Source organism: Denticeps clupeoides, chromosome 16 (assembly GCF_900700375.1).
Source record: "Denticeps clupeoides chromosome 16, fDenClu1.1, whole genome shotgun sequence".
NCBI classification, from domain to species: domain Eukaryota; kingdom Metazoa; phylum Chordata; class Actinopteri; order Clupeiformes; family Denticipitidae; genus Denticeps; species Denticeps clupeoides.
The window spans coordinates 5,051,059-5,076,319 of record NC_041722.1 but is presented as its reverse complement, the minus strand read 5'-3'; the positions used below and the strand labels follow the sequence as shown (position 1 = coordinate 5,076,319).

The 25,261-nt window shown below is 43.4% G+C and overlaps 1 protein-coding gene across 8 annotated transcripts in view; it reads right to left on the bottom strand.

Moving 5' to 3' along the window:
* Positions 1-1,455: 1,455 nt before the first annotated feature.
* znf536 (zinc finger protein 536) overlaps positions 1,456-25,261 on the bottom strand; it is a 158,489-nt gene continuing 134,683 nt past the window's right edge. For 7 of the 8 annotated variants that reach the window (XM_028955734.1, XM_028955735.1, XM_028955733.1 and 4 more), the window contains exon 6: positions 1,456-1,958. In XM_028955734.1, coding sequence (XP_028811567.1) covers positions 1,714-1,958 — 245 coding nt within the window. In that variant the 3' untranslated portion in view covers positions 1,456-1,713. Of the gene's footprint in view, positions 1,959-15,239; positions 15,838-25,261 lie in introns of those variants that run through there. The other variant, XM_028955739.1, reaches the window with a different exon arrangement.

Below are 25,261 nucleotides of genomic sequence, written 5' to 3'. Positions count from 1 at the left end.
GAGGAAATTTTGAACACGTTTCTCAAAGTCTGGTCGTCTGCAGAGTTGGAAAGAGTTTTTCCCTCCTCTACTGATCGTAGAGGAGTTTCCTCTGTGATTTGACTCTTTTTTTTTTTTTTTTTTATAAATAACATTAACGCCTTTAGGCGGAAACGGAGTGTGTTTAAGGCCTGGGGTTTAAGTGTTGAGCTCTCCCAGGCTGTGAGGAAGATACAGACTCTCTTAAAGTCAGGATCATTTCTCTTTATCATCAAATGTTAATATCCAACCCCCACCCTCCAGCTCACACAAACTCTGTTTACCTCCTTACCCTCAATCGCCTCCGACAAAAGGAAGAACGATGAAAGTTGATTCACTTTTTTTAAGAAGCTTGTTGTCGTAAGACCAAACTATGTGTGTTGTTAATCATATTAGTGATGAAACACTCAATAGACACAAGTTAAAAAGGGACACAAACCATCTTGTTTTGCTCCCAATATGATTTATGTAAAAAAAAAAAAAAAAAAGAAGGAAATAAAAAGAATTCCCAATAAAAATGGAATTCCAAATGTTACAAAATGCTATTATTTTTAAATCACCCAAATTAACCCCCTGGGGTTTTAGATTAGAGACATAAAGCAGGAAGTGATTATCTAAACAGACTTTTTTAAGCTGCTTCATAAGAGCTTAGTTTAGGAGATAGTCCTGCATTGTGTCTTTCCAGACATTGGCGCTGGAATGTTCTGCACCCTTCTTTCACTTGATTTTGAGTCATACTCACACAAAAAAAAAAATTGACCTTTCCGACTGACTCACAGGAGTCTTCCCCCCTTCAATAATATACGCTACACATGTCCACTGAACCTTTATCCCCCCCATTTTTGCTCTCACCACCTAACATAGAGTAAATTAAAGAACATTCAATGCACTTCATCACCGTCTCCCGTAGTCCAGAACCTGATACTCCAACTACATACCGTAACTGCACAAAAATCACATCTCCGCGCCTCTAATGGATCCTTTAAATATACTTCATTGATTTTTTTATGTCAGCCATCTTGGATTATTTTAGTTTGAAAGAAAAGCAAGCAAAATTATGAAGGGGTGGGTTGGGTGTGTGTGTTTCGGGAGTGACACTGGCCATCAGACGGACCCTGCGCTGACCCCAACTCGGCCGAGGAGTCAGGCGACTAAGGTTTCTCCTGGAGGAGTGCAGCAAGTCTTGCTGTGGTGGGGGGAGGAAGAGGACATCGGGTGGCGTGGGTGTGGGGGGGGCTGAATTGATTTCCTCTGCGATGACAGCTCCAGTCCGGCTGGCACCAGGGCCCCCTCCGCCCACCGCCCGACGTCCTCTCCCTCCACCTTTGCTCAACGCCGACTGGCGCTCTGCAAATGGCCACTGCTGGTGTCATATTCAATAGGGGTGCGTTCAACGACCCCCCCCCCCATCCCCCAGCCTCCTCCACCAATGCCACGCCCGACAACTGTCGCCGAATCATTTGCACGGATTGTTTTTCTGATAAAAGCATTATTTTGGGGACAAATGTCACTTTAAGGATTTAATAACTGTCCTGTATGTCCTTTTACCCCCCTTCCTCTTGTCATTCCACTCTTTTTTAGGTAACTACTAGGAGATCAACGGATTCTGTTTCATACTCCTAAAAGTATCTGTTCGCCCACTGGACACGTCACCAGTTGCGGTTGTTTCTCAATGTTCTTTCCTTCATGAGCAATTCACTCATTTGCTTGGTCGACATCAATGCAGTGTGCAGAACCTGCTGCCGAACCGGGTGTGTTCCCGTCCTCCGAGTTCCCCGAGGCGTCCGAGTCGATGCGGGAGCGCTTAAAGCGGCGGTCGGGGTACTGGCTGTTGTCGAAGGGCATGCGGTGGACACACAGCACATGGGTCTTCAGGTTGCCTTTCTGTGATGCGCTGTACGGGCAGTATCTGCACTGGAATGGCCTCTGACCCCCGTGACCTGCATGAATGGCACAGAGTTAGTGTTAGCAAAGGGGGAAATCGCAGACACAAGGCTATTACAGTTACATATGTATTCAAAAAATATCACACAATGCCACACAAACTGAGATGGTACCATTTACACTGTGGCTGATATACACTATATTCAGTGTATATCATACTTTAAAAAGTCATTTTATCCTGACATTTTCAGTAAATACATGACAACGTAAAGCTCCAACTAGCCAAGTTTAGACTAGTGCAAGAAAACTAAAGAAAATGTTTCATAGTGCAGTGGTTTTCATAATGAGTTCCACTTCAAAAAATACTAATATGAATAGTATTTATTACTGACAGTCATCCACTGTCAATACCCCAGTCACACACACAGCAAGTCAGCAAATGAACTGTGCTACATTGATGACATTAAGAATTATAATTGCACTGTATTTAAACAGAGAGCAACAGTAATAATAATCTCATAGACTCCTGGTATATTAATAATTCGAGGGAACCCATATACCACATTTTGAGAACCAAGGTCCAGAAACAGACAGTTTCTGCTGTTCAATTTTCCAGCTGCTTCTTCCTAACCATGATGCACTGCAGTCACTTTTCCAATTAATCCACAGTATTCCACAAGGAAAACGATTTTACTGTTAAGACAGCAAAAAAAAAAGTGATTGTTTTAATTGTGTGACTTCATGGCAATGTGCATTTTTTTGAATATATAAAAGATGTGGTCTCTCTTTTGGACACACTTGAAAAGTGTCCTTAACAACTCCAAACTTTCGAGCGTACAAAAGATGGGCTGCGATGCCTGCCACACAGAGCACAATGGCCCTTAATAGCCCCACCCGTCGCTCTGAAGGATGTAGATTGCACGCCCATCATAGCGGAGTTCTCTTATCTCGCCCATCCACTTAGAACAAACCCAGACACTTTCTGCCACGCACTACTTTGGGACATTAATAACAGTACATTTGCTCTCATCTTTTATTCAATTCAATCTGAAATGCACTAAATCAAATTAACATGGAGTTTAAAATAGAACGCCGTGCCACAGCAGGGAATGTAAAGAGGGTGTGTGAAAGGTGTAGCGCTCAGGTTGTATCGATATCAGCACACAAACACACACACACAAACACACAGCATGCAGCAGCAGCGAGACACGATTTATATGCACTTTGTGTTTGGCTTTGGAGTCTCAGCGGCTTTCCGATACGACAATGTCTGCTCAGGCCGGCGCACAAAGGGGATTGCTACAAGTTTTGGAGCTTTAGATGTTCCACTTGTCTGAATTTTTCGATAAGCGAGGCAGGGACACACAATGGCGGACCCCTCTTATTTATGTGAGTTTTAATTTCACACTCCCTTACATTACGTTAAATCCGAAAGGCAGAATTCTCTCATCCCATTTTATACTTAAAGAGAACGAGTGTCGGCCCCAACATGTCAGCTTTCTGCATTTTTTTTCCTCCTTTTTCAAGAACTCCAAACAGCATTTAGGGTAAGAAATGTTCCACCGGAGAGCGCTGGGTATTGTTGGATTGGTGGCTTGCGTGTGAGGTGGAGAGTGGATTTATCCTTAATCTCGCCTGAATAAACTGCAGAGGATGTTTACAGTGCTGGCATGTCCGGCTCGAAAATAAGCACCCCTGGGTGTTTGTGCTTTTATTTATTCAAATGGTTCTCAATTTTTCTGACTTATGGCCTGTATGACAACCCTTACACCAGAGAAACACACACACACACACTACAGTAAAGGCCAAAAGTCTGGACACACCTTCTCATACAATGTTTTTTCTTCATTTTTATGACCATTTACGTTGGTAGATTCTCACTGAAGGCATCAAAACTATAAATAAACATGTGGCTTATGTACTTAACAAAAGTGGAGACCTGGTCTCCACAGTCACCGGACCTGAACCCAGTCGAGATGGTTTGGGTTGAGCTGAGTGAAGGCAAAGGGGCCAACAAGTGCTAAACACCTCTGGGAACTCCTTCAAGACTGTTGGAAAACCATTTCAGAAAACCATTTCAGCAGTAATCAGAGCAAAGGGCTATTTTGAAGAAACTAGAATATAAAACATGTTTTCAGTTATTTCACCTTTTTTTGTTAAGTACATAACTCCACATGTGTTCATTCATAGTTTTCAGTGAGAATCTACCAACGTAAATGGTCATGAAAATAAAGAAAACACATTGAATGAGAAGGTGGGTCCAAACTTTGGGCCTGTACTGTGTGTGTGTGTGTGTGTGTGTGTGTGTGTGTGTGTGTGTGTTTGTGTGTATGTGTGTGTGCGTGTGTGTGTGTGTGTGTGTGTGTGTGTGTGTGTGTGTGTGTGTGTGTATATATATATATATATATATATATATATATATATATATATAATTCTCCAAAGTTTTCCCTATGTTGGCTGTGTATGATAGTGTTTGCTCACTCACAATAGTAGACACACACATTCACAGTATTTATTTATTGATTGATTTATGGTAGATCAATGTTTTGTTCTGTCTTCTTCTTCACGTTCGCTGCACTGTTCAATACAGATGCGAGCCGCAGTCCGCCTGTGTCAGTATTCAGATATTCACTCAGACATCCCACACCCCCAGAATCAAACCTCCAGCACCCACATCCTCCTAAACAATGCCAGTCAGGCTTTGCATACAAACACACATACACACACACACACACACACACACACACACACCCACACCCACTCACCACTTTTTATTCCTTTCTTTGCACGGCATGTACAGATCTGTATGACTATACAGATATAGTGTCAGAGGTCATTGCTAACGAGCGTGTGTTTAAGGGTCAGCAGGTACTGAGCTGCTGTTGGTGGTACGACCAACGCCTCTCTCACACCAAGTCACCCTCCGCAGGGTCATTGTGTGCCAGGCTGCTGAGTGACATGAACCAAGATGGAGAATTAAATATTCCTTCCTTCTCTCTTTCTCTCTCTATCTGGGTTCCCCACATGCAAGGATGTGGGGAAAGCCAATCAAAGGCTTTTACCCCAAAAGAGGGAAAACACGGGTTTTGTTTTCATTAGTGCCATTATCTGAGTCCTAATTAACCCCCTAAGGCCCAAATGTGGAAATCAGATGGTCCAAAGGAAAAGGCTATGCTAGTGCAATGCATTTTCAGACACACCCACACACCGGGCCTTTTCTCTTTTTGTCGGTATACAAGGCGAAAGGAGGACATGAGGAGAAGGTGGAGATTCGTCCTCTTTCCCTGTCCTGGCAACACGTGCAGATGTGCAGCTGAAACCAGCACTGAGATATAGAGTTACAGGGGAGGTGGAGGGGGTCTCCATCAACACTATCATCACTCACATGCTGGCTCACCCTTATACCCCCCCAGAAACACACACACATAAGCACATGTATTAAATCAATGCATACACGGAGTGCATGTACACTGGCGTATACATACTCCAACATGCATATGCACAAATAATACACATTTATTAAATACATAAGCAAACCATCAACACATACAAGCATACGCATTCTTGCACACTCACGTGTGTAAGCACTCATATCTATATATAAAAATGTACACGTGTTTACACTCAGAAACACACACAGCACCATATGAGCATGCACCCAAACACCATTAACAAAAACATACAGTACAGTATAATGAGTCGGTACACACACACATGCACACAACGTACTGTATGCAAACAGACAGAGTGGAACACACACAGTCACACACGCCGGTGGCTTGGCATGTAATCAAACCCACTCTTATATAAATCCCATCTCTTGCCAGCGCTACCATCTGTGAGAAAACGCTTCTCACCTACGTCTGCCGGCAAAAAGCCACTCTCCCGAACGCCTGACAACAAAGGATGTGTGTGTGTGTGTGTGTGTGTGTGTGTGTGTGTGTGTGTGTGTGTGTGAGAATGCAGGCATGTGTTTATGTGTGTGTCTGTGAGAGAGAGGGAGAAAGAACGAGCTAGAGAGAGACAGACAGAGTCCCAGGAAGAGGAGAGAGGGGGAAAAATGATTAATTTGCAAAATTCTTGTGATTTGCTCATATATTATTATAACAGCTCATCAGCACATGACAAATCCCAAGCCCTGCAAAGCAGAAAGAACATGCTGGGCTTCAGCACTTTTGCTGTGTGTGTGTGTGTGTGTGTGTGTGTGTGTGTGTGTGTATGTGTGTGTGTGTGTGTGTGTACGTGAATGAGATGGTTGGTATGTGTGTGTGTGTGTGTGTGTGTGCGTGTGTTTGTGTGTGTATTTGTGTGTGTGTGTTCAGCTGGCACCTGACAGACTGCAGAACCTCTAATGACTTTCAGATGCTCAAAAACAGTAATTCTATCCAGAGAAAGACTGGAGGAGAGGGAGAGAGAGAGAGAGAGAGCAAGAGAAAGCAGCCTGTTGGTTCATTTCATTTCCATCCTGTTTCTCATTAAAAGCTCAGAGCCATCAGCTCATGGTACACGTAACAGGTAGAGAAGATGGAGTGTTCTGACCAATCAAAAGATGCACTAATTATTATACCCCTTGATCAAGGAATTATCACACAGGGAAATATTTTCCACAAAAAATACATCTGAAAATTGGTAACACAATACACATAGTTATACCAAATACAATATCTTAATATAATAAGTGTTTTAATCAGTCTCAAAAAGGCCAAAACACTACCAAAGCTAGTCCCTAATAATAAACTTGGCTACATTGTTAATTTTTGAAAACATACATTTAGTTATGTATGTATATTATTAGTTATATATAGATGCATACAGCCATGTCAGACAGTGAGCACTTGTTTCAGAGTTCAGTTATTAACTTGCTGCAATGCGACACAGAACATAAAATCAAATATCTAGAAGACACACAACTCTCCTGCCGTTTGTAATACAGGTGAGCAGCCATATTTCAAGGAGAAGCTCGTCGCTCGTACACATTAACACAACAACGGACATTTTATTATGGGAGCTGAAGTTAACAGTTGATGAAAACAGCACATCATGAAGCACAAGTGCTGAAGATAATACGGTGCCTTGCAATCTCGACAAACTGAAGACATCAGACATTTTAAACCCCGGACATCAACAATGCCAAAATGCACCTAATGATAAATGTGCCTCTAAATATGGATATACAATGTTTTTTTTTGTTTGTTTTTTGTATGCATGCCTCTGTATGCCCGTGCGACGTTCGCATACTCGGAGTACTGCATGTGCACCACTCCTTTCTGGGATAGCGATAGAGAGAGAGAGAGAGAGCGAGAGAGAGGGAGAAGGAGAGTTTTGTCTGGGGAGAGAGAGACTCACAGAAGGTGTGAGCAATAAAATGCGATGCACCATCTGTCGGCCAATAATAACCTGCGTGTTGTAAAGGCATGGAGATTACTCAGCAAAGCATGCATCCAAACTCCCAAACCCCGTCACAAAGTTGGTGTGCAGTACTCTCACTCCACCTGCTTCACATGCACATTACACCACCCTACCACACACTGGGGCCGACCAGATATGCAATGACATAAAGAAAATAAAAATGAAATTGGCTGAATGTTTGCTCCGTCTTTCCACAGAGAATTATTTACTTTTTGATATTTATATATATAAACACATACACATATATATTTACATTTCTTTATTAAGACTTTTTTCCCACTGACTGAAAATTGCCCTGCAGTCCAGGGAATTGCAGATGCGGTCTGCTTCTCTGGTTTTGACAGAAAAACCAACATGTAAAAACACAACACAGAGGCTGGGGTGGGGTGGGGGTATGGGACTTGGTTTTGGGGGGGGGGGGGGGGGGGGGGGGGGGTTTAAAAGAAAATCACCAAAACCTTCACAGGGGACCAGGTCCCATGTTAAACACTGAACTAGATTATTAATTGCTCTACCAGAAGGACCTGTTAATAAGTGCTCAAAATAGTCGCTCCTCTCTTCTTCCCCCCCTCATCTCCTTCCCTCTCCATCCCTCTATTTGGCCGTGAGTAGTGAAGGGAAAAACAATTTCGGTCTCGGTGGAAAGCCTGTTATTTTTCGGCGGGACGCGTCTGCTGCATACATTACGGAGCACATGTACTTAGACAGATAGTAACGTTTTGACTTTTGCTTACATTTGCAGATATTACATCAAGCATGTTATTGTAAGTACCCTTTGATGTCGGCGGGGCGAGGATGGTGATGGAGAGGTGAGGGTCGGCGGGCTTCGGCGGGCCCGGCCTGACTCATGGTGAGTGGCATCTCTAAAGACAGGAGCAAACGGGCCCTTGGTCCACCTCTCTGATTGGCTGAGAGCCGTCGGGGCTCACGGGTATGGGGCTGTAGATTCATCATGTGATGAGAGCATGTGTCAGCTGGCCTCAGCAGGAGTGTGTGTGTGTGTGTGTGAGTGTGTTGTGTTGGCCTGGGGATGTAGAGTTCATGAGCTCTCATCTCTGGTCCCGCTTTATTCTCTCTGTCCCCTAAGAGCCCAGAACTGCACATTCTACTGCTGACCTGTCACTGAAGACACATAATGGATGCCCCTCTGCTTGTGTGTGTCTGAAAAAGTCTCATAGTACAAAATAAGAAAAATGAAGTAGTAAAATGCAGTATATATAGCAGTGTTGCTATTATTTGAAATATTCTACACATATTTTACATTCACCCAGACACTGGTGACGGGTGTATTTCTGCAGGTTCTAAGCCTGGGTAAATGGGGAGGGTCACGTCAGGAAGGGCATCTGGCATAAAATGTTTGCTGATCATCGGTCGCAGCCCCTAATGGTAGAGGCTGAAGTTTTTAATTACAAAATTATTATGTGAGTGGGGTAAGACCCTACACTGTGCCCAGCGTCCCTCTACGAGCTCTAGCATCGGCAACCCTGACATGGATTAAGCAGTTAAGGACACTGAGTGAGTCAGTGAAAATACAATTATATATAATTTTATAAATTCCACCTCCCCTGAACCAAGGTCCACAGGACAGATACCAGTCAATATCAGTCAATAAACCAGACAAATTTACTTTAAACAAAGCGTACATTGTACCTGTGATATACCATTTACGATAATATTTGTAATATAAATGTATTGTTCATGACTGTATGACATTATGCATGGCTCTCATGTGACCGGGTGGTGAGGTTTAGGCTCTGCAATCTTCCCTCGGAGGGAGTGTGTCCGCCCCTGCCTGGTGTCACCCTGCCCACTCCACACCAGGTGCTCCTCAAGGCCTGAGCGCCAATTAACAACAACAGCAGACACCCTCCCTTCCCCTGATATGTGGGGAATGGCCTGGTCTTCCCATGGGCAGAAGAAGAAGAAAAAAAGAAAGAAATGACCCAGGGACAGATGTTGAAAAGTTTGTGTACTGTATCAAGTAGGTCCCGGGCAGCCCACTCATGTTGCCATTACGTGATCTATCGCTCTCCTACGGCAGACGTTACAAGGGCAGAGGAGAGAGCGGCCATCAGCTGCGCGCTCCCGGCTCTGCTAAGAGCTCCTGGAGTATCAATAACAGTCAAGCTGCATTTCCAGGCAGAGGGACACGGACACCTCTTATTGGAAATAACTCCATTTTAACCTGAATAAATGGGTTTCCCTGTGATATAGTAATAAATAGGACAAGACTAATGCCTCGCGTGCGAGCGCCGCTGTGTATACATGTGTGCTCATGTGCACGGGCTGTCTTCATGCAACAATAAATGCATTTCATCAAATTAGCCATTTCATTTTGCTTTTTATTCTACTTGCAAATAATGCCTATTTTATATTAATATAAATGTTGTTCTATAGATTGAACATGACCCTCTCAAATGTAAGTATTGCTAAGTTTATCAGATGAATGTAATTGAAGTCAATCACAATAAACATGTCCTAATATGCCATGAACGGTGTACCCTTAATAAATGAAACAAATGAAAAATCTGTTTATTGGTATTAAATGGTTCCAATAGACGGGTACCAAAAGGTAGTAGATTGCTACTGTAATAACATAAGCCCTTCTGCATGTGTTAGAAGTTTCTAGAAGTTAAAAAGAAGAGAAACAGTCCCGGGTGCTGTGAAATTCAGTTTCCCATATTTTCTGTTCTCCTTCTTCTCTTTTCTCTCCTTTCCTCTCGCTCTCTCTTTCAGACAGAGCCCTATTTGTCTGCTTTAAGTGAAATCACTCAATTCTCAAAAGTCAGTGGAGAGGACTTTGGAAGGGGGAGGGCCAGGAGAGGGCTACCTCCAAATAAGTTCCATTAATCACTGGCCAGAGTCTAATGTAACTAATATTTTACAATTAGAGAAGACAAGATGGAGCTAAGAACCATCTATCTCCCTTACACCATATGATCATCGATTCATAAGCTCCAGCTTGAAACTGGTGTGCACACACACACACACACACACACACACACACACATCTTCCTCTGGCTCACACACACACACACGCTGTGAGGATATACAGACTTTTACCAGGGATAAAGTATAGTGTCATGCACAGTGGGAGAAAGGGAGTTGGTAACATTCCCGGTTACACAGAGGGCGCACACTGAACACTGTTTAATGCTTGATGATGATGATGATGATGATGATGTGTGTGTGTGTGTGAGAGAGAGAGAGAGATGAGCCTGCTTAAAAAAAAAAAAATAATTGAAATGCAGATTTATTGCAAAATAGACATGTAGACTTACTTATTGTATAAAATGCCATAATGCCATTTATATGTATATAAATATATTTTTTTTATATCAAAGCGCAGTAATGCAATGGGCATGCAATAGAACGTTTTATTTCGGGATGCTCTTGCGCTCATCAGTCAGCTGCTCAGTGGCGCCATGCAGAACAAATATAAAAAAGAAGGAGATGGCAGAGCATCCAAAACCTGGTCTCTCCTGCCCTCTGGTGGCAGGATTCCGGCAGCGCAGCTGCACCGCCAGCCGCCGCCCGCCCTCAACATGGAGGCAAAATGAAAGCCAGCTGAACAAATGAGAGCGAGGACAGGTTCAACCACAGGTCACCATCTGCCTGGTTACAAGGCTGGCACACTGCATCCACTCTGCATCGTCATCTTAAACACATCAATCGCACGCAACACACACGCCTCTCCAATACGGCGCCAAACGGGGTCGGAGCCATAGATCTGGAAGTGGGGTGAGGGAGAGATCCACCCAGAACAAACCCACAAAGGGCTGAGAGGAAAAAAGACAAGGACAGCTGCAGAGGGACTGGGCAGTCACACATGCTAATGGTACATGCTAACACTGGGGATTTTCATCTGCAAATCACACACAAATTTAATACTGTCACTCACAGAACATAGATTTAACTTCATGTTTAACACAATGTTATGTGACGTTAACTGTTTCTGAGGTCTAATAAAATTGTAATTTGTCTCTTTTTTTACGATCTCTGCTACACCACAATGTTCATGTGACACCTTGCAGAAGGTTAAAAGTTAAAAAATTGCAGCAATGAGCACTTTAGTTTGTAGAATTGAACCTGTTCATCTGTCAAGTTTAAATGAATGTAAGGGAATGGGAGAGAAAGGAAGTGAACTTTATTGGGATCAGGCTCTCCTACATCTCATGCGGCCCCTACATCTGGTCTGGTGTAGCTGATCCGTTTAAAAATTAGTCGGGCGGTGACCTCGGACATATCACGTTGTTGGGGTCCTGACGTTAGGTTAACGCAAATGTGGATTTGATCAGACTAAGCGGGATCGTGTTTCGGCCTGCCGTGGCTATTTTAACTCGCGGGGAAGGTGGAAAGCATGAACTGTTTCCTTTAGAAAGCCCTTGAGAGAGGGAGGTGAGGATGTGGGGTTCTGAATGAGGGATCTTACAGGCTCCAAGTAAGGAACACACCAGGATCTTTACTGTCAACCAGTACATTAGGTCGACAGCCAATAACAAAACAGTCTATTGTTCTATTGTGTATTGGTGATAATTAGGGTGGTGATGATGATGATGATAATGATAATGGTGCCAGAATCTTTGAGCCACAACATTCTGAGCCTGCTGTAACACACACACAGACACACACAGATGGTCAGATTCAAATCAAATTGTGACTCTTCCTGCATTAGTCACTACTAACGTTTGGCCCTGAATGCCCAAATATGGATATAAGAGTTCAAATCGGCCAGTCCTTTCCTGCATCTGATCCAGTTCCCGGATCCATACTGTTATTGGGCCATCGTGCATCTGGACGAAAGACTGTGTTCAGTAATTTGAGCCCACTGCCATTAAGCTTCCATCTCCTGAGCTTAGATAAAAACATTGTGTCAATGTGAGTCTTTGTACCTCATTTATTAATCTCATACCAGGGATGTCAAAGCCATAAATGTAAAAAATAGAGTGGAACCCCGGCGGCTGCAGGTGAAGGAGCGCCCCAAGTAGTTGGTTTTTAAATTGACATGAATGGTACATTTGTACAGAGGTGTCTGGAGCACACACAATCACACAATGGACGAATGTCCAGGCGGGTGAGAGGAGAAGAGAGATGAGACGTCTATTTGTCCAGTCTGATGTAACGCCATGCTGTCTGCCTCTCACAGGTATTCAGGATTAACAATATGTTCGCCCAAGGGCAAGTGCTACTGTTAGCAGCAGCGTGACTGGTAATAGGAGCTGTCATTGTCCAGGCCAGATATGTGCTGCACAGGCAGCACTGTACCCCCTCCAGCTACTTCTTTACATCGCAATTTACCGCCAACCCAGGGAGACGATTTTAAGATTCACCTCGCTGCTCAAACTTTAATGCACCGTTCATCCCACCACAGGACAGGCTCTTAGTTAAATAGTCGTGATGTGATGCATGTGTTTTTATGTATATCTATTGAATATATATCATATGAAAATATTACAAGATGAGTAAAGAAAAAGTTAGAAATTATTCTCCCACTATATGATAATTCCTTATTTGCTGATGCACCAGGTACTCAACTCGACTGATTTTGACCAGCCTCATTGTTACTTTAAGTGGTGTGTTTTAGCTGGCTTAATATAATTGTATTCTAATAATCATTGTAATGTCTTTACTCACATAGACAGCATAATCTAAATGTGTGAGTATGTAAGTATGGATGTTATAAGTACTTTTATGTCTAACTTTACTTACAACAGCAGCACAACCTAAAACAACCTTTACATATATATAAAAAATGCACATTAAACGTAGGGAAATGTCTTGTTGTGCAGAGGTCATCTAAGTTATCTAAGGAACATATGAGTGAATGGAAAAGATGATAACCAAGATGGGGCTGTATACCATTTGAGTAATGTAAATGGTATAACAAATCCTGCATAATTGCTATTATACTACATTAACATTATAATGGTATGTGTGTGTGTGTGTGTGTGTGTGTGTGTGTGTGTGTGTGTGTGTGTGTGTGTGTGTGTGTGTGTGTGTATATATATATATATATATATATATATATATATATAGTATGTAGATGTTTTAAAAGCAACATCATTCCGGAATTCTAAGCTAACCCTAGTACACAGATATAATAACTAGTTACTATAAACAAACAAACAAACAAACACACAAATAAATAAATAATGAGATTGCAAAAACATGGCACCTCAAAACACAAATTGTTCGTAGTTTGAATACATTTTATTTTTTATAATAAGTACAGTTCAGTAGTTACAAAACAAAGCATCTGCCATGAGGGTACAGCAAACGAAAGAGTTTACAGCTCACAAGACGACTCTGGGGAGTGTAATGCTGACAAATTGGCTTTAATAAGACCCCTTCAAGGTCCCGAACGCTACATAGGAGAGCTAGATGTGGACGTGGACCGACCTTATCACGTGGCCTTGGGAAGTTTTTGCACATGATTGGTCGGCGAACCCCTGTCCTGCCACATGCTGTTTCACCCCCTATATTAAAATACACAATAACCTAAACGCTTCTTTTATTATCTTCTTTAAATGGTTAACAAAAAACTAAACAAATGTTGTGTTGTGGTTGTGGATAGTAGATGAAAAAAAAGGGATAGTGGGTTTGAAAGAGAATATTCAGCTTTATACAGATCGCCCTCCGCTTTACCACCACAGCGCCTCTCCCAGTGATGGAGCGCTTCAGAGAAGAGACGTAAGGTGACCGACTGCGGAAGAATTTTATCAGCGTTCACAAGCAAACAGAGATATGTCACAAAGTCAACAAACACACACACACACACATGCTCACACACACTCACACACATTCGTAATAGTTAGTTAGCTTTGTACTGTATAGACTGGATTTAGAATTGCTATCACAGTGCAAAATACTTTCGGAGGAAAAACCAAAAAAAAAAACTAAGAGGAACCCCCGCCCCCCCACCCCCTCTACCATACGCGTGTATATAATTGTATGGGTGTAGTATGCTTGCAGCAACATGAGAAGATTGTCAGTCTTTTTTTTTTTTTTTTTTAATTCTTTACATTGTAGAAGGCAAAAACGTACAGTACTGGAAAAATGATCCATTCTAAGAGACCTACTACCTAAAACAGCTAGCTTTGTAGATGCAACAACAGTTGACTGTATCTAGGGCTAGACAATATTTGTTTCTTGCTTCTTTTTTTTTTTCTTTCTTTTTAATAAGTAAATACATCAAACATTTTCAGTAGTCAGTAACACTTTGTAACATTGATCTGTGGCAGTATTTTACAAATGTCATGTCGTGTGTGTATATTTCTCTCCATTTTTTCTTTTTTTGTTCCTCTCAACACTGCAGTCCTTGACGTTTTGCAAGGGAGATAAAACAAGATGGTGGATTTGCTGTTTTGATTTCATATTCTTCTTTTTTTGACAGTTCATGTCAATTCATCACACACACGGTCGGCGTTGACTAGATCCTCCTGTCATCTCGGTGCTTGTTTGTACACAGTTTCACTCTTTTTTTTTTTCTTTTCAGGGTTTGTTCTTTACATCTAGCTCTGAGCAAACACATCACGTCCACGTCTGAAGATACACAGGCCTGGCCTTCGACTCCCACTGGGTGAGGAGAAATTCGTATTCTTCTTCTTTTTCTTTTCTATTTCATTTTTTTTACCCACAATCCCTCATTCCTTGTCAGATGGTGTCGATTGATGATGACTACGAGCTTTTAGTCCCCACAAAAATTCTGCTGGTCTCCACGGCGCCGCTGTGTTTGGAGTGGGGGTCATGGGACTGACTGTGCTTTTTTCCTCTCATCTCTTTGTCCAGTGAAGAGGGTCGGGGAGTCAGGGTGACCCGTTCCCAGCGCTGCTGCAGGAGAGACCGTCACAGAGGGCAGTGAGGCGACTGTCACCTCCCCGGTCTCCAGCATGGGGTCCGAAGATGGCCATACGGCGGGCAGGTTTGGGGCGAGACGAATGTGAAATTCTCACAGGTGTCCAATTAGCAAGTAGGGATCTATATTAGTATATCTATCAATCTCTCTCTCTATATATATATATATATACTGTTTATATATATATATAAATATTTTTTTTTCATATATTTTCTTCACAATCTCAAGAAAGTCAAAACAGGGACACCACAGAACATATGAGCTACAAGAAAGAGATTCAAGAGACGGGTAACAAATGCATTCAGGTCAGTCAGTCAGTACTTTTGTTTTTTAGAGTGTCCAGCCCACTTAAGGTCAGCAGGTCTTTTCCAGTCTGCTGGTTCTGGTTTCCTCTTATCTCATCATTAAAAAAGAGAAAAAAAAAACTTGTTCTGCTTTGCAGTTTTGTTTTTTAAGAGGTTCTTAAAAAAAAAAAAAAAAAAAAAAGAAGAAGTACGTTCCTTCATCATCATCATCATCATCATCATCATGGCCCCAAGTGTTAGCTCCAGGCGGGTGTTAGTCTCTGTTAAGAGGCGCGTTGTGCATCTCAGTGTCAGCTAGGTTAAGCTCAGGGGACAGAGCGTGGCTGAAGCCTCCGGGCCCTTCGTCCTCAGCAGCCCACAGATGAGCTACGGTCAAGAGAACAAACGCAGATTAAACACGGCCGCACTCCCGCTACGCTACAGCCAATGTGTCTTAACATGACCTTCACAGCACACACACACAGAGCACACAACATCAACACACACAGCGACTGCCACAGTCGCTGACAGAACTCTGGTGACAGATCAGTGACACGGCTCACATGCAGTGCATGCAATGGTTCTGCAAGTTACTAATCACTAGTCAGTGTTATGCGGGGAGGTGACCGTTCAGAATGTGTTAGTACAGTTTTTTTTTTTTGGGAGGGGGGGCAAGTGACATTCCCTGCTGGATCCTGTTTTCCTCTTGTCTGATGAAAGATGGAAAGCGGCGCCTGTTTCTCATTTCACCCCTGAACGCGGGCCTCGAACAATATAAGCGCATTTGCTTAGAGATGAAATTGCGAGACGTTGGGTAAAGGTTACAGCAGCACCGACAATGAAAGCGCTACGACAATTAGGAGATTTCGAAGACTTTTTCCAAGCAAGTTTGTTTGCTAGATAACTTGGAGATTATGAACTGAGTTGGGCAATTACTGTCAGAGTTTGGGATCTTTATGGTAAAAAAAAAAAAAAAATGCTTACAGTTTTTCTAATTATGTTCCACCGTGGCTGGAATTAAATAATACGAATGGTGTTTCATTCCCGCTCAACAACCTTTGGGAAAATTATTTGGCAATAAAATCTACAGAGTGCATTTCCGTGTCATGTTCTTTTAAAGTGCCTCCATGAAAGTGACAAAATGAAATTAAAACATGCGTATATTTGAGCGTGCCTGAGCAAGAAACGATATCAAAATGAAATGAAGAGATGGTGCCGAGCAACAGAAAGAAAAAAAAAAAGTAATAAGTAATAAAAAGGAGTGGAAAGAAAAAAGTAGTCATTTTAGATTTGCCAAAGAGCAATAACGCTGACACCTTCTCTCTCTCACAATCACACGGTCGTCACCCTTCCCCACCAGTACTGATCTGCTGCTTTAAAGGGAGCCACTTAAAGGCACGCCAGGCCCTTCGCAAATCGCTGACGGAGATTAAGAAAAAGAATTAAAACATTTCCGCCTCGTCTGATATTAAGAGATGTGGAGATGTAAATGCACCCCTAACAAGCGGAACATCAGTGATTAATGATACTATTTCACACTTGAAATATCCTTGCCCGGACCCACACAACAAATTTAAATGACTGCTATTTCACGGAGTGGAACTTTTCTTTTTATTTTTTGAGGACAGTTATAATGCCGCCTTAATCTGTTTCGAGGAGCTGTGTGATGCTGGCATATTACTGCGTGTCAAAGAAATCCTCTGCACTTATCTAACAGCCCCCCACCAGCGCCTAGCATGAAGAGGGGGATGCAGGCAATGTTTCCACCACTAGATGGCGACACAGGCCTCCGCAATGTCTTCCCGGGCAAACCACGCAAATCTGAAGAATTCATCTTTTATTCTTAAAAAAAGGTTTATTCTTAAAACCTTGAGAGTTAACAAGTTTATTTCTATTCTAAAAATGTGCTGGCCGGTGTTCTTTAGTTCACGCACGTTATAAAGAAGTGATATTGAAAATATTTACGTGTACATTTTTCCCACCATCGTACCTCAAAACGTCTCTGGTTTCCCAGTGGTGTGAGCTCCTTGCGGCTTCCCCTTAAAGAATCTCCCGGTAATGAGTTACAGATTAAGCCCCATATTTGATTTTCACTGTTCATTAACTAAGCCACCTGGAATGTTATTATTTAAGGACGCCTTCCCTTCTCCCCAAACAACTGCCACCGAGGGCTGCCGATTGCCAGGCCAACTTTACACATATCCCACACTTTCTCTTGTGCCTCCCACCTTCTTTTGTAATTTTGATTTCCCAGAGGTCTGTGCAGCCCGAGAGGTCGAAGCGCATATGCTGCATTCTGCAAGTGCCTTCCCACAACACAACACCAAAACCACGAGGTAGTGTGTTATAACTTCATGAGGTTGTTGTATGAGCACCATCAAAACAACACAACCTACTAATGATCACTAGATTTTTATCTGTTTATGTAAAATATTTATATATTATATATTATAAAAGCTAAGTACAATCAATTGTATAATATTGCAACGAATTAAATTAATTATGGTTTATTAATGTATTAGATAAAATGTAGTATTTACTATGATATAATATAATCAGTTTCTTATTAATATACACTTGCAGTACAACATGGTAACGAATTTACTGGGTGTGAATTGGGATTATTATCCCCCTCTACTGGTAATAAGTGGTAGTGCATGTATAGAAAACACATTAGAGAGGGCCCTGGAAACTAATACAAGACATATGGTAAGAGGACTCAGAGCTCCAGGATCCATCTTATGTTAATACATGTGTCATGCTTAACAGAATGGATAAATGAAGAGGCGGACAGAACAATGGGCTAACACAAGGCTCTGTTAACTAGGGCCAATATGCTGAGGGAAATGTTCGCACGTCTGGGGTCTTGAAACCTGACATTTACACAATATATGAAGTTAAAAACTGCTTCTTGCCATCCATGGAGCAATGGTTAAATGTGCTTTCATATGGGGAAGGGATGTTCGTCATCTGCCACTGTTTCTCACAGTGCAGTTTCACGCACATTAGCAGTCATTTTTTAATACACATGTTATAATTTGGATATTTTTAGATTCGTTCTGCATTTTCTTTTTTGCCGTGACATACTTATCTAACTGGCAGTGGAAATGGACACGGCTTGTAAAAATTCGACTCCACCTAGTTGTCTTTTTTTTTTTTTCCTCCCCTACCAACTTCTTTACCTCTGAGAACGACGTTACATGACTACCGACTGGCTCCCATCGCCTAATCTCTCTGCCTCCTTCGATGGAAGGTGCCTCTCTGCGCTTTGTTCTCTCCCAGGCATCCGGCACCGCTGGAAAAGTGTTGTTTTTGGCAAAGGTAGGCCTCATTGTACAGCCCAGTATTTATAAATATGTAAATACAAGTCTTGTACCCCCACACACACACACACACACACACACACACAAGCGGGGTTGAGTGCGAGGAAGTGCACCCAAATCATATTTTTAGAAGGTTTTAATGAATACAGGATGTTTATGAATACCATTTGCTCTGATTCACAAAGACTAGAAGAATCCGCATTCACCACCCCCACCCCTCCCTCAAAGCGGAAAAGAAACGGCGCGTTTCGAGTGAAACGCGGCAGAATTTGCCGCTCGTGTTTGTGTGGGCTCACATTCCCCCTCAGATGCCTGACTGCCATGTCGAGATGTGCAAAATACAGAGACAGACAAACTTGTGTGCGTGGCACAACAAAAAAAAGGTCTCCACTCCTACACCCCCCACCCCCCCGCCCCGTAGCACGGAGCAGTCGGGGAACAAACTCAGCTTTTCGCTTTGTGGGGGGAAATGTAGAACTAGGGGAGGCGAACAAAGGGAACATGCTTGGATGAGACGCGGGCCGTTTCCGCTACACGAGGAGCCGCAAACGAAGCGGCCTTTTCTCTGGTCGAGAACCAAAGCAGCTCTCCAGCTCCGGAAAAAACGACAGCATGTCACCTTCACCTGCATCACTTTTCACGAGGGACCCCCGGGTAGGAGAATCAAGTGGCTTGCGGAGGAAAGAAAGCGCCGCCTGACTCCTTCGTTAACTCTATTTCTAGGGCAAAGATGATGGCGCTGATAATACCTCCACTGAGCAATTTAAGCCCAAACACTGATGCAGCAATCTGTCTTGTATGCCTGATAGCACTTTTCTCCCCTCTATTTTCCAAATTACTTTCTTTCATATCTAATTATGTTTGCTAATGATCTTATAAGAGAATAATGGAATGTGCTTGATCTGTTACCTTTTTCGGAATACAAAAATACATCGTGGGGAGGGGCAATCCAACTGGATTTTTCTGCCTTTCATTTCCAACGTCGACATGTTTTAAAAAGCAGACTTCATATGAGTAGCGTTCAAGGCCACTATTTTGGAACGAGCGCTAAGCGCAGCGGTATTCATTAAGCATGGGGGCTTGTTCACTATTGCAAGGTCAAAGGTGTCCTCAAGTACAAAAACAGATTCATTAACCAATAAAAAATATTTTTGCTTAACATTTGTGATATTTGTGCCTGTGATGTACAGACAGTTCTGTTTAAATCATCCAGAATGAGGTAGTAGCGTCACTCACCCTATTAAAGAACATATTCTGTCTGGAAAAATCATTACACACAATCAGAAAGGTTATTTAGCTTCTCTTTTTGAAGATTTCTTGTTTTACCTTTTAATTTAGGTAAGATTTCACAGTAGACCTCACACTAGTGAACAAGACCCACGCTCAGAGCTTAGCAGCAGTTCTGACATCACCAACTGGAATCAAATTCTGATTCTGATATTGGCCCATAAATCCAACAGATGCACTGTGTGATGTTCAGTTTGGTGGTTCTGTTGGTTTTAGGGCCCCTGGGCAGCTCTGCTTCATTTGCCTGTAGGTGGAGGTTTCGGACGGTCGACCGAATGACAGCCCCTCCCTCCCCGTCATTCTGCGTCTGTCACCATTGTTTCTGTGCTCCCGTGAACCCTCGGCCTGAAAAAAGATCCTCATCCTCCTTTGTCCTGCTAGTATAAACTTTACTGGCTTCTGGCTCAAACCGTCCATCCATCCGTTCTTCTCTCCCTCCCTCACTCCTCCGACCTCACCTATGCCCCTCCCTCCCCTCCATCTCTCCTCTTCTTTACCCTGCACTTCGGTGCCCTCTCGCTTCCCCGGCGCGCCTTTGTGATGAATAGTCCCGGGCGCCCCTGTGCCAAGCCCCGCCCTGCCCTGCTCTCTTAAGCCTCGGCTCCATTCTTCCCTCTGTCTTTTTCCCACAGGCCCACGACGGCCACGCCATGACAGACACACTAAACCCCCCACATTAATGGAAGGAAATGGCATTCGATCTCCATTTGATCTCCTAATCATTTCTGCTGAAATGATAATTAGCGCCCTTAGAATCCTCCCAGAGAGGGAGGAGGGAGGAGGGAGAAAATACGACAATAATAATAAAAAAAGGCATCATTTTCAGTACAGTAAAAAAAAAAAAAAAACACACTTCACTCACCACACTGTATTCATGAGCAACAAATTCATTTTTTCCCATCTCTCTCTCTCTCTCTCTCTCTCTCACACTGGCCCCTCGGTCTGCTGGTGACTGCTGTCTGTGATTCTTTTCAACTGACATAATCCTGATTGATTCGTTCAGCAGATAAAAACTCTGTCCACTTCTGCCCTTTACTGAGGGAACATAATACCGGCCTTTATTCAGCAACAATGTAACATAATGGCATTGGAATGTGCAAAGGGAAAAAAAAAACCAAAAAAACGTCTTAAATGACTGTGACACTCTGAGATTCCAGCACGGGCTACATAACCCCCCCCCGATCCCCAAAAAAAAATCATTAAGCACAGATTACTAAACTGCTAACAAGGTCGCATCCCGGCTGCTGTTAAAAAGTCCTCATTGTCTGTTTTGGGAGGTTGTCACCGATTCGGATCTGTGTGCCGGGGGACGGGCTGTACAGTGCTCTAGATTCCACTCCCCCCCCCGTCCCCGTCCCCGCCTGCCTGCCTCTTTATTTAAAAAGAACCTTTTGTTTGACAACAGGAAGAGATGAGGTCACTTTTTGTTCATCTGGGCTCATTTGAGTGTGAATCGTGCCCTTTATTTTTTTCAGGAGTTGTATGTGAGTGGAGCGCAGCTTGGACGGGCCAGACCCTGGATGACGAAGGGGTTAGACGCGTTTTCTCATTCGCATTCAGTGACAAACAGTCATAGTAACATGTAGGGGAGGCGAGCGCATGACTAAACGTCACCTGTCAAACACTACTACACACTCAAATCTGCTGTCAGTCCCTATAAACACAGTTCATCACTCGATCGTTTTTTTTTTATGACACTAGTCCCCACTGCCTGTTGGTATTAATGAGACTAAAAAATGTCTCCAGTGTTTCCTCTCTTTGCAGGCAGATATGAGTACAAACGCAAAATCACACTCATACGCACAAACTTTGATAATAACATGTTTGTATGTCTACGGGGAAACTGTCATACCAGGAAGGAAGTATCCAACTTTTGGGATGTACAAACCATATAAAAACTCATTAACATATTACTGATTAACTGAACGAACCCCCTAAATATAGATCTGAACTGTGGATTTCTCGATTTATTGAATCTATTTATCTGACTGCATTATAATTATTGTATATCAGCCTATTGGTCATAGTGGGGAGCCAGAAAACAAAATCTTTAAAATGCTGCAATGCAATGAAATATACACAGTGTGTTAAGGCCTGTGTCAAACATCAGAACAATGTTCACGGGAACGTGTCATATATTAATTGTGTGCTTTAATCAGGGAGCCCTGGCGCCCCCGGAGAGTGAGGAGCGCGGCCCGCAACAGCAGATCTGCTTACTAATCTGGTGCGGCGTTGCGCCGCGGTGGGAAGGCACCGAACACCGAGTGTGTGTCGTCCCCACCAGCCAGCCAGCGCGGGACAAGGCTCCCTCAGAGGGACGGGAGAGACTCCGCCTGTCACTCCGCAGATCGACTGATAGAGAGGAGGCAGGAAGACAGAGGGAGCGAGCGGGGTGGGGAGACGGCGTTTAATCCTCTTCAGTGGGACCTGTCAGCACCACCTCCTCCCAGGTTCCCCGCAGCCGCCGACGCGGCAGCAGATATCACACAGCACCTGCCACCCCGCCCTCCGCTCTGATCCACGCCGCACTTTAAAACAAAACTCGCGGAGACGCGCAGACAGACAGGGAGCGGTGGGAAAGCAGACGGAGAGAGTCTCTCTCTGCTGTCAGCGGCGAGCGAGGGGGACAGGCGGCGTTGAGTAAGCCGGCCCTCGCCTGGACCCAGATGAGAGGGAACTGGGCGCGGGCGTCCTGCTATACACCTGGGACGGGGGGGGGACAGGAGGATCCAGGATCCCCAGGGGAGAGATTATTACTATGATTTAGATTTTTTTTACTGATACTCCAAAAGCCCCCCACAGCCAACTATAGCTGCCCTACATGAAAATGCAAGAAAGGGAGGAACTTTACCGCGGTGGAACCTGCAATAACCTCCATACAACCACAACCCCCTCCCCCCCCACCTTGTAACACCTTCCTCCGGCACACCGTCGGCGCTGGGAGATGGAAGAACTCAAGCACCTGGCTGAGGTTTTTAATGTGATATTTTTTTTCACCCGCCCGGTCTCCGATGATTTGACAATTCCCGGTCTAACATCTGCTACTTACTCTTACTGGGTCTCAATTAAGACAGCACTATTTATGAATAGGCTCTTATTTACGTTTCTATTTTTCTCCTGCATATGGCCAGCGTGTGCGGCCAGGAAAACGCGGCTCCGCCACCGCCGCTGCACGCAGATGTTCCAGCGGCAGGTCGCGGGGTGACGGTATGCTTCCCGAAGCCTTTCCGTTCGAAAAATCTGCTCAAAAAAAAAAAAAAAATCAAGACAAACCAGGCAGGGAGAGGCGGGATGTCCCGAACTGTCACGCCAGCCGTGGTGGCCCGTAATTATGTGCACAAAATCTGCCAATTTAAAGGCAAAATCTCCTGCAGAACCAACTCCAAACCACTCGTCCCAGAGTGGATAATTATGAAGCCTGGTGGACCCACTGGATTCTTCAGAACTTTCTTTCCCGGACCGAACCATAACTGAGCTGGTAAATGCCGGTATATACATGTGGTTCCAATGAATAAAAAAAGAGAAAAAAAATACATATAGGTATAATAAAGCTGTCAATCACAACCATGGTCTGTGATTAATCACGATTAATCACAAAGTTAAAACTAAATTATTGGCTTGGATTCTTTGGTAGATTAAACAAATCCACGTGTGGTCTCGGAACAAGCAAACAGCAAACTGGGAATACGGAGGTAAAATGGCTTTTTTTATTTTAACATATTGGCTGGTCAACGAGCGGCTCTCATTGTCCACAAAATCCATAATGTATAATCTACCGACCTAATCCGCAGCAGGCCTGGTTCCCGGCAGCATGCAAAAGAGTGGGGCAGCAAGAGATGCTGTTTGGGGTGAAGGCCCTAATATCTTTCTGTCACATTACAACATTTACAATTAACATGCTGTGTTTCATGTCGAATGTTTTACTCTAGACTAAGAAAAGATTCATTGGTATGCAATGTTGCTGGTGTGATGCAAACATCATGAGAGAAACATTTAGTGTTTTTGCTGAACATATGCATCTTGATTAAACCTTGCACGTTCTGCAGCTGAGATAAAGATTTTTGAGAAATTAACTGATTGTCAAAAAAAAAATTATTCTTCAGATAAGAATGCAAATTTATCCTGCTCCGGCATCTACTAATTCCTTTCATTGGCCTTGCTTTTCAGTAATAATGACGAAAGGTAGAGGCTGGAATTAAGGATGGAAACTTAATACCGTGTTCGGATTTCCAGATGAATTACATTGCCATCAGAGTGATCTCTGTGCCTTACACCACAGCAAGTCTCCAGGTCCGGTTCGACGCCTGGGCCTTTCCTGCTCTATAAGCCTGGGGGATCTGGGGACCTATAAGCAACCCCCCTGGACCCTTTTACTTTTCGTTATGGCCTCGACGAGGGAGAATGGATCCATGCGGAATTATATCACACGTTACCTAGCCCTGGCAGCATGCAGAGCGCTCGCTCGTGTGTTAAAGGGAGGCGGAGTAGAGGGCAGCTTTTTCTCGCTGGTTTTTGGCAGCGTGTGCGCCGCAGACTCCGTCACTTTGCAAACACCTGAGATGCCACCTGCATCTGATGGACCAAGCCACTTTCACAAAGTGAAAAGTTGATTCTTCCCTCTCACAACTGGTCTTCAATTCATCTTTTAATTCAAATTTCTCGTTTTGTGACAGACTTTTTACTGACTTACAACTCCAAATCTGCAGCTGTTTACCAGTAATCTTTCATTTAAACAAGATATTTTTTTCGATATGTATTATTCGCCTGGCGAAGTCTTTTGGCACATAAACAGGTCAGATGTAGATAGAAAGAAGAAAAGAGTGAGGCTGGAAAATGCCTGGGTAAGAAATCAGGCGCTCTGATCCGCGTTCTAATTGCAGACTGCGCCGCTGTTTACCTTTTTTTATTTACCCGACTAGCAGAAGTAAGACGTTGTTAGAGAACAAAACGTCAAACTATTTACGTGCCCGGGTAAGCACTTACGGCAAGTCCCTTTTCATTTGACACAACCATAAACACTTGTGCAAGATCAAGAATACTCTTCTGAGACCAACGCTCCATTTGGAGATGACAGATATGGCAGGAGTTTTCCACGCTGCCTCCCGTAGACAGCGAAACCCATTCAAGACGAATAAAAAAAGGATTTTTCTGACTTTCAAAAAAGCGAGATGGCTGTGAACTGCAGCCGAAACAGTATCTTT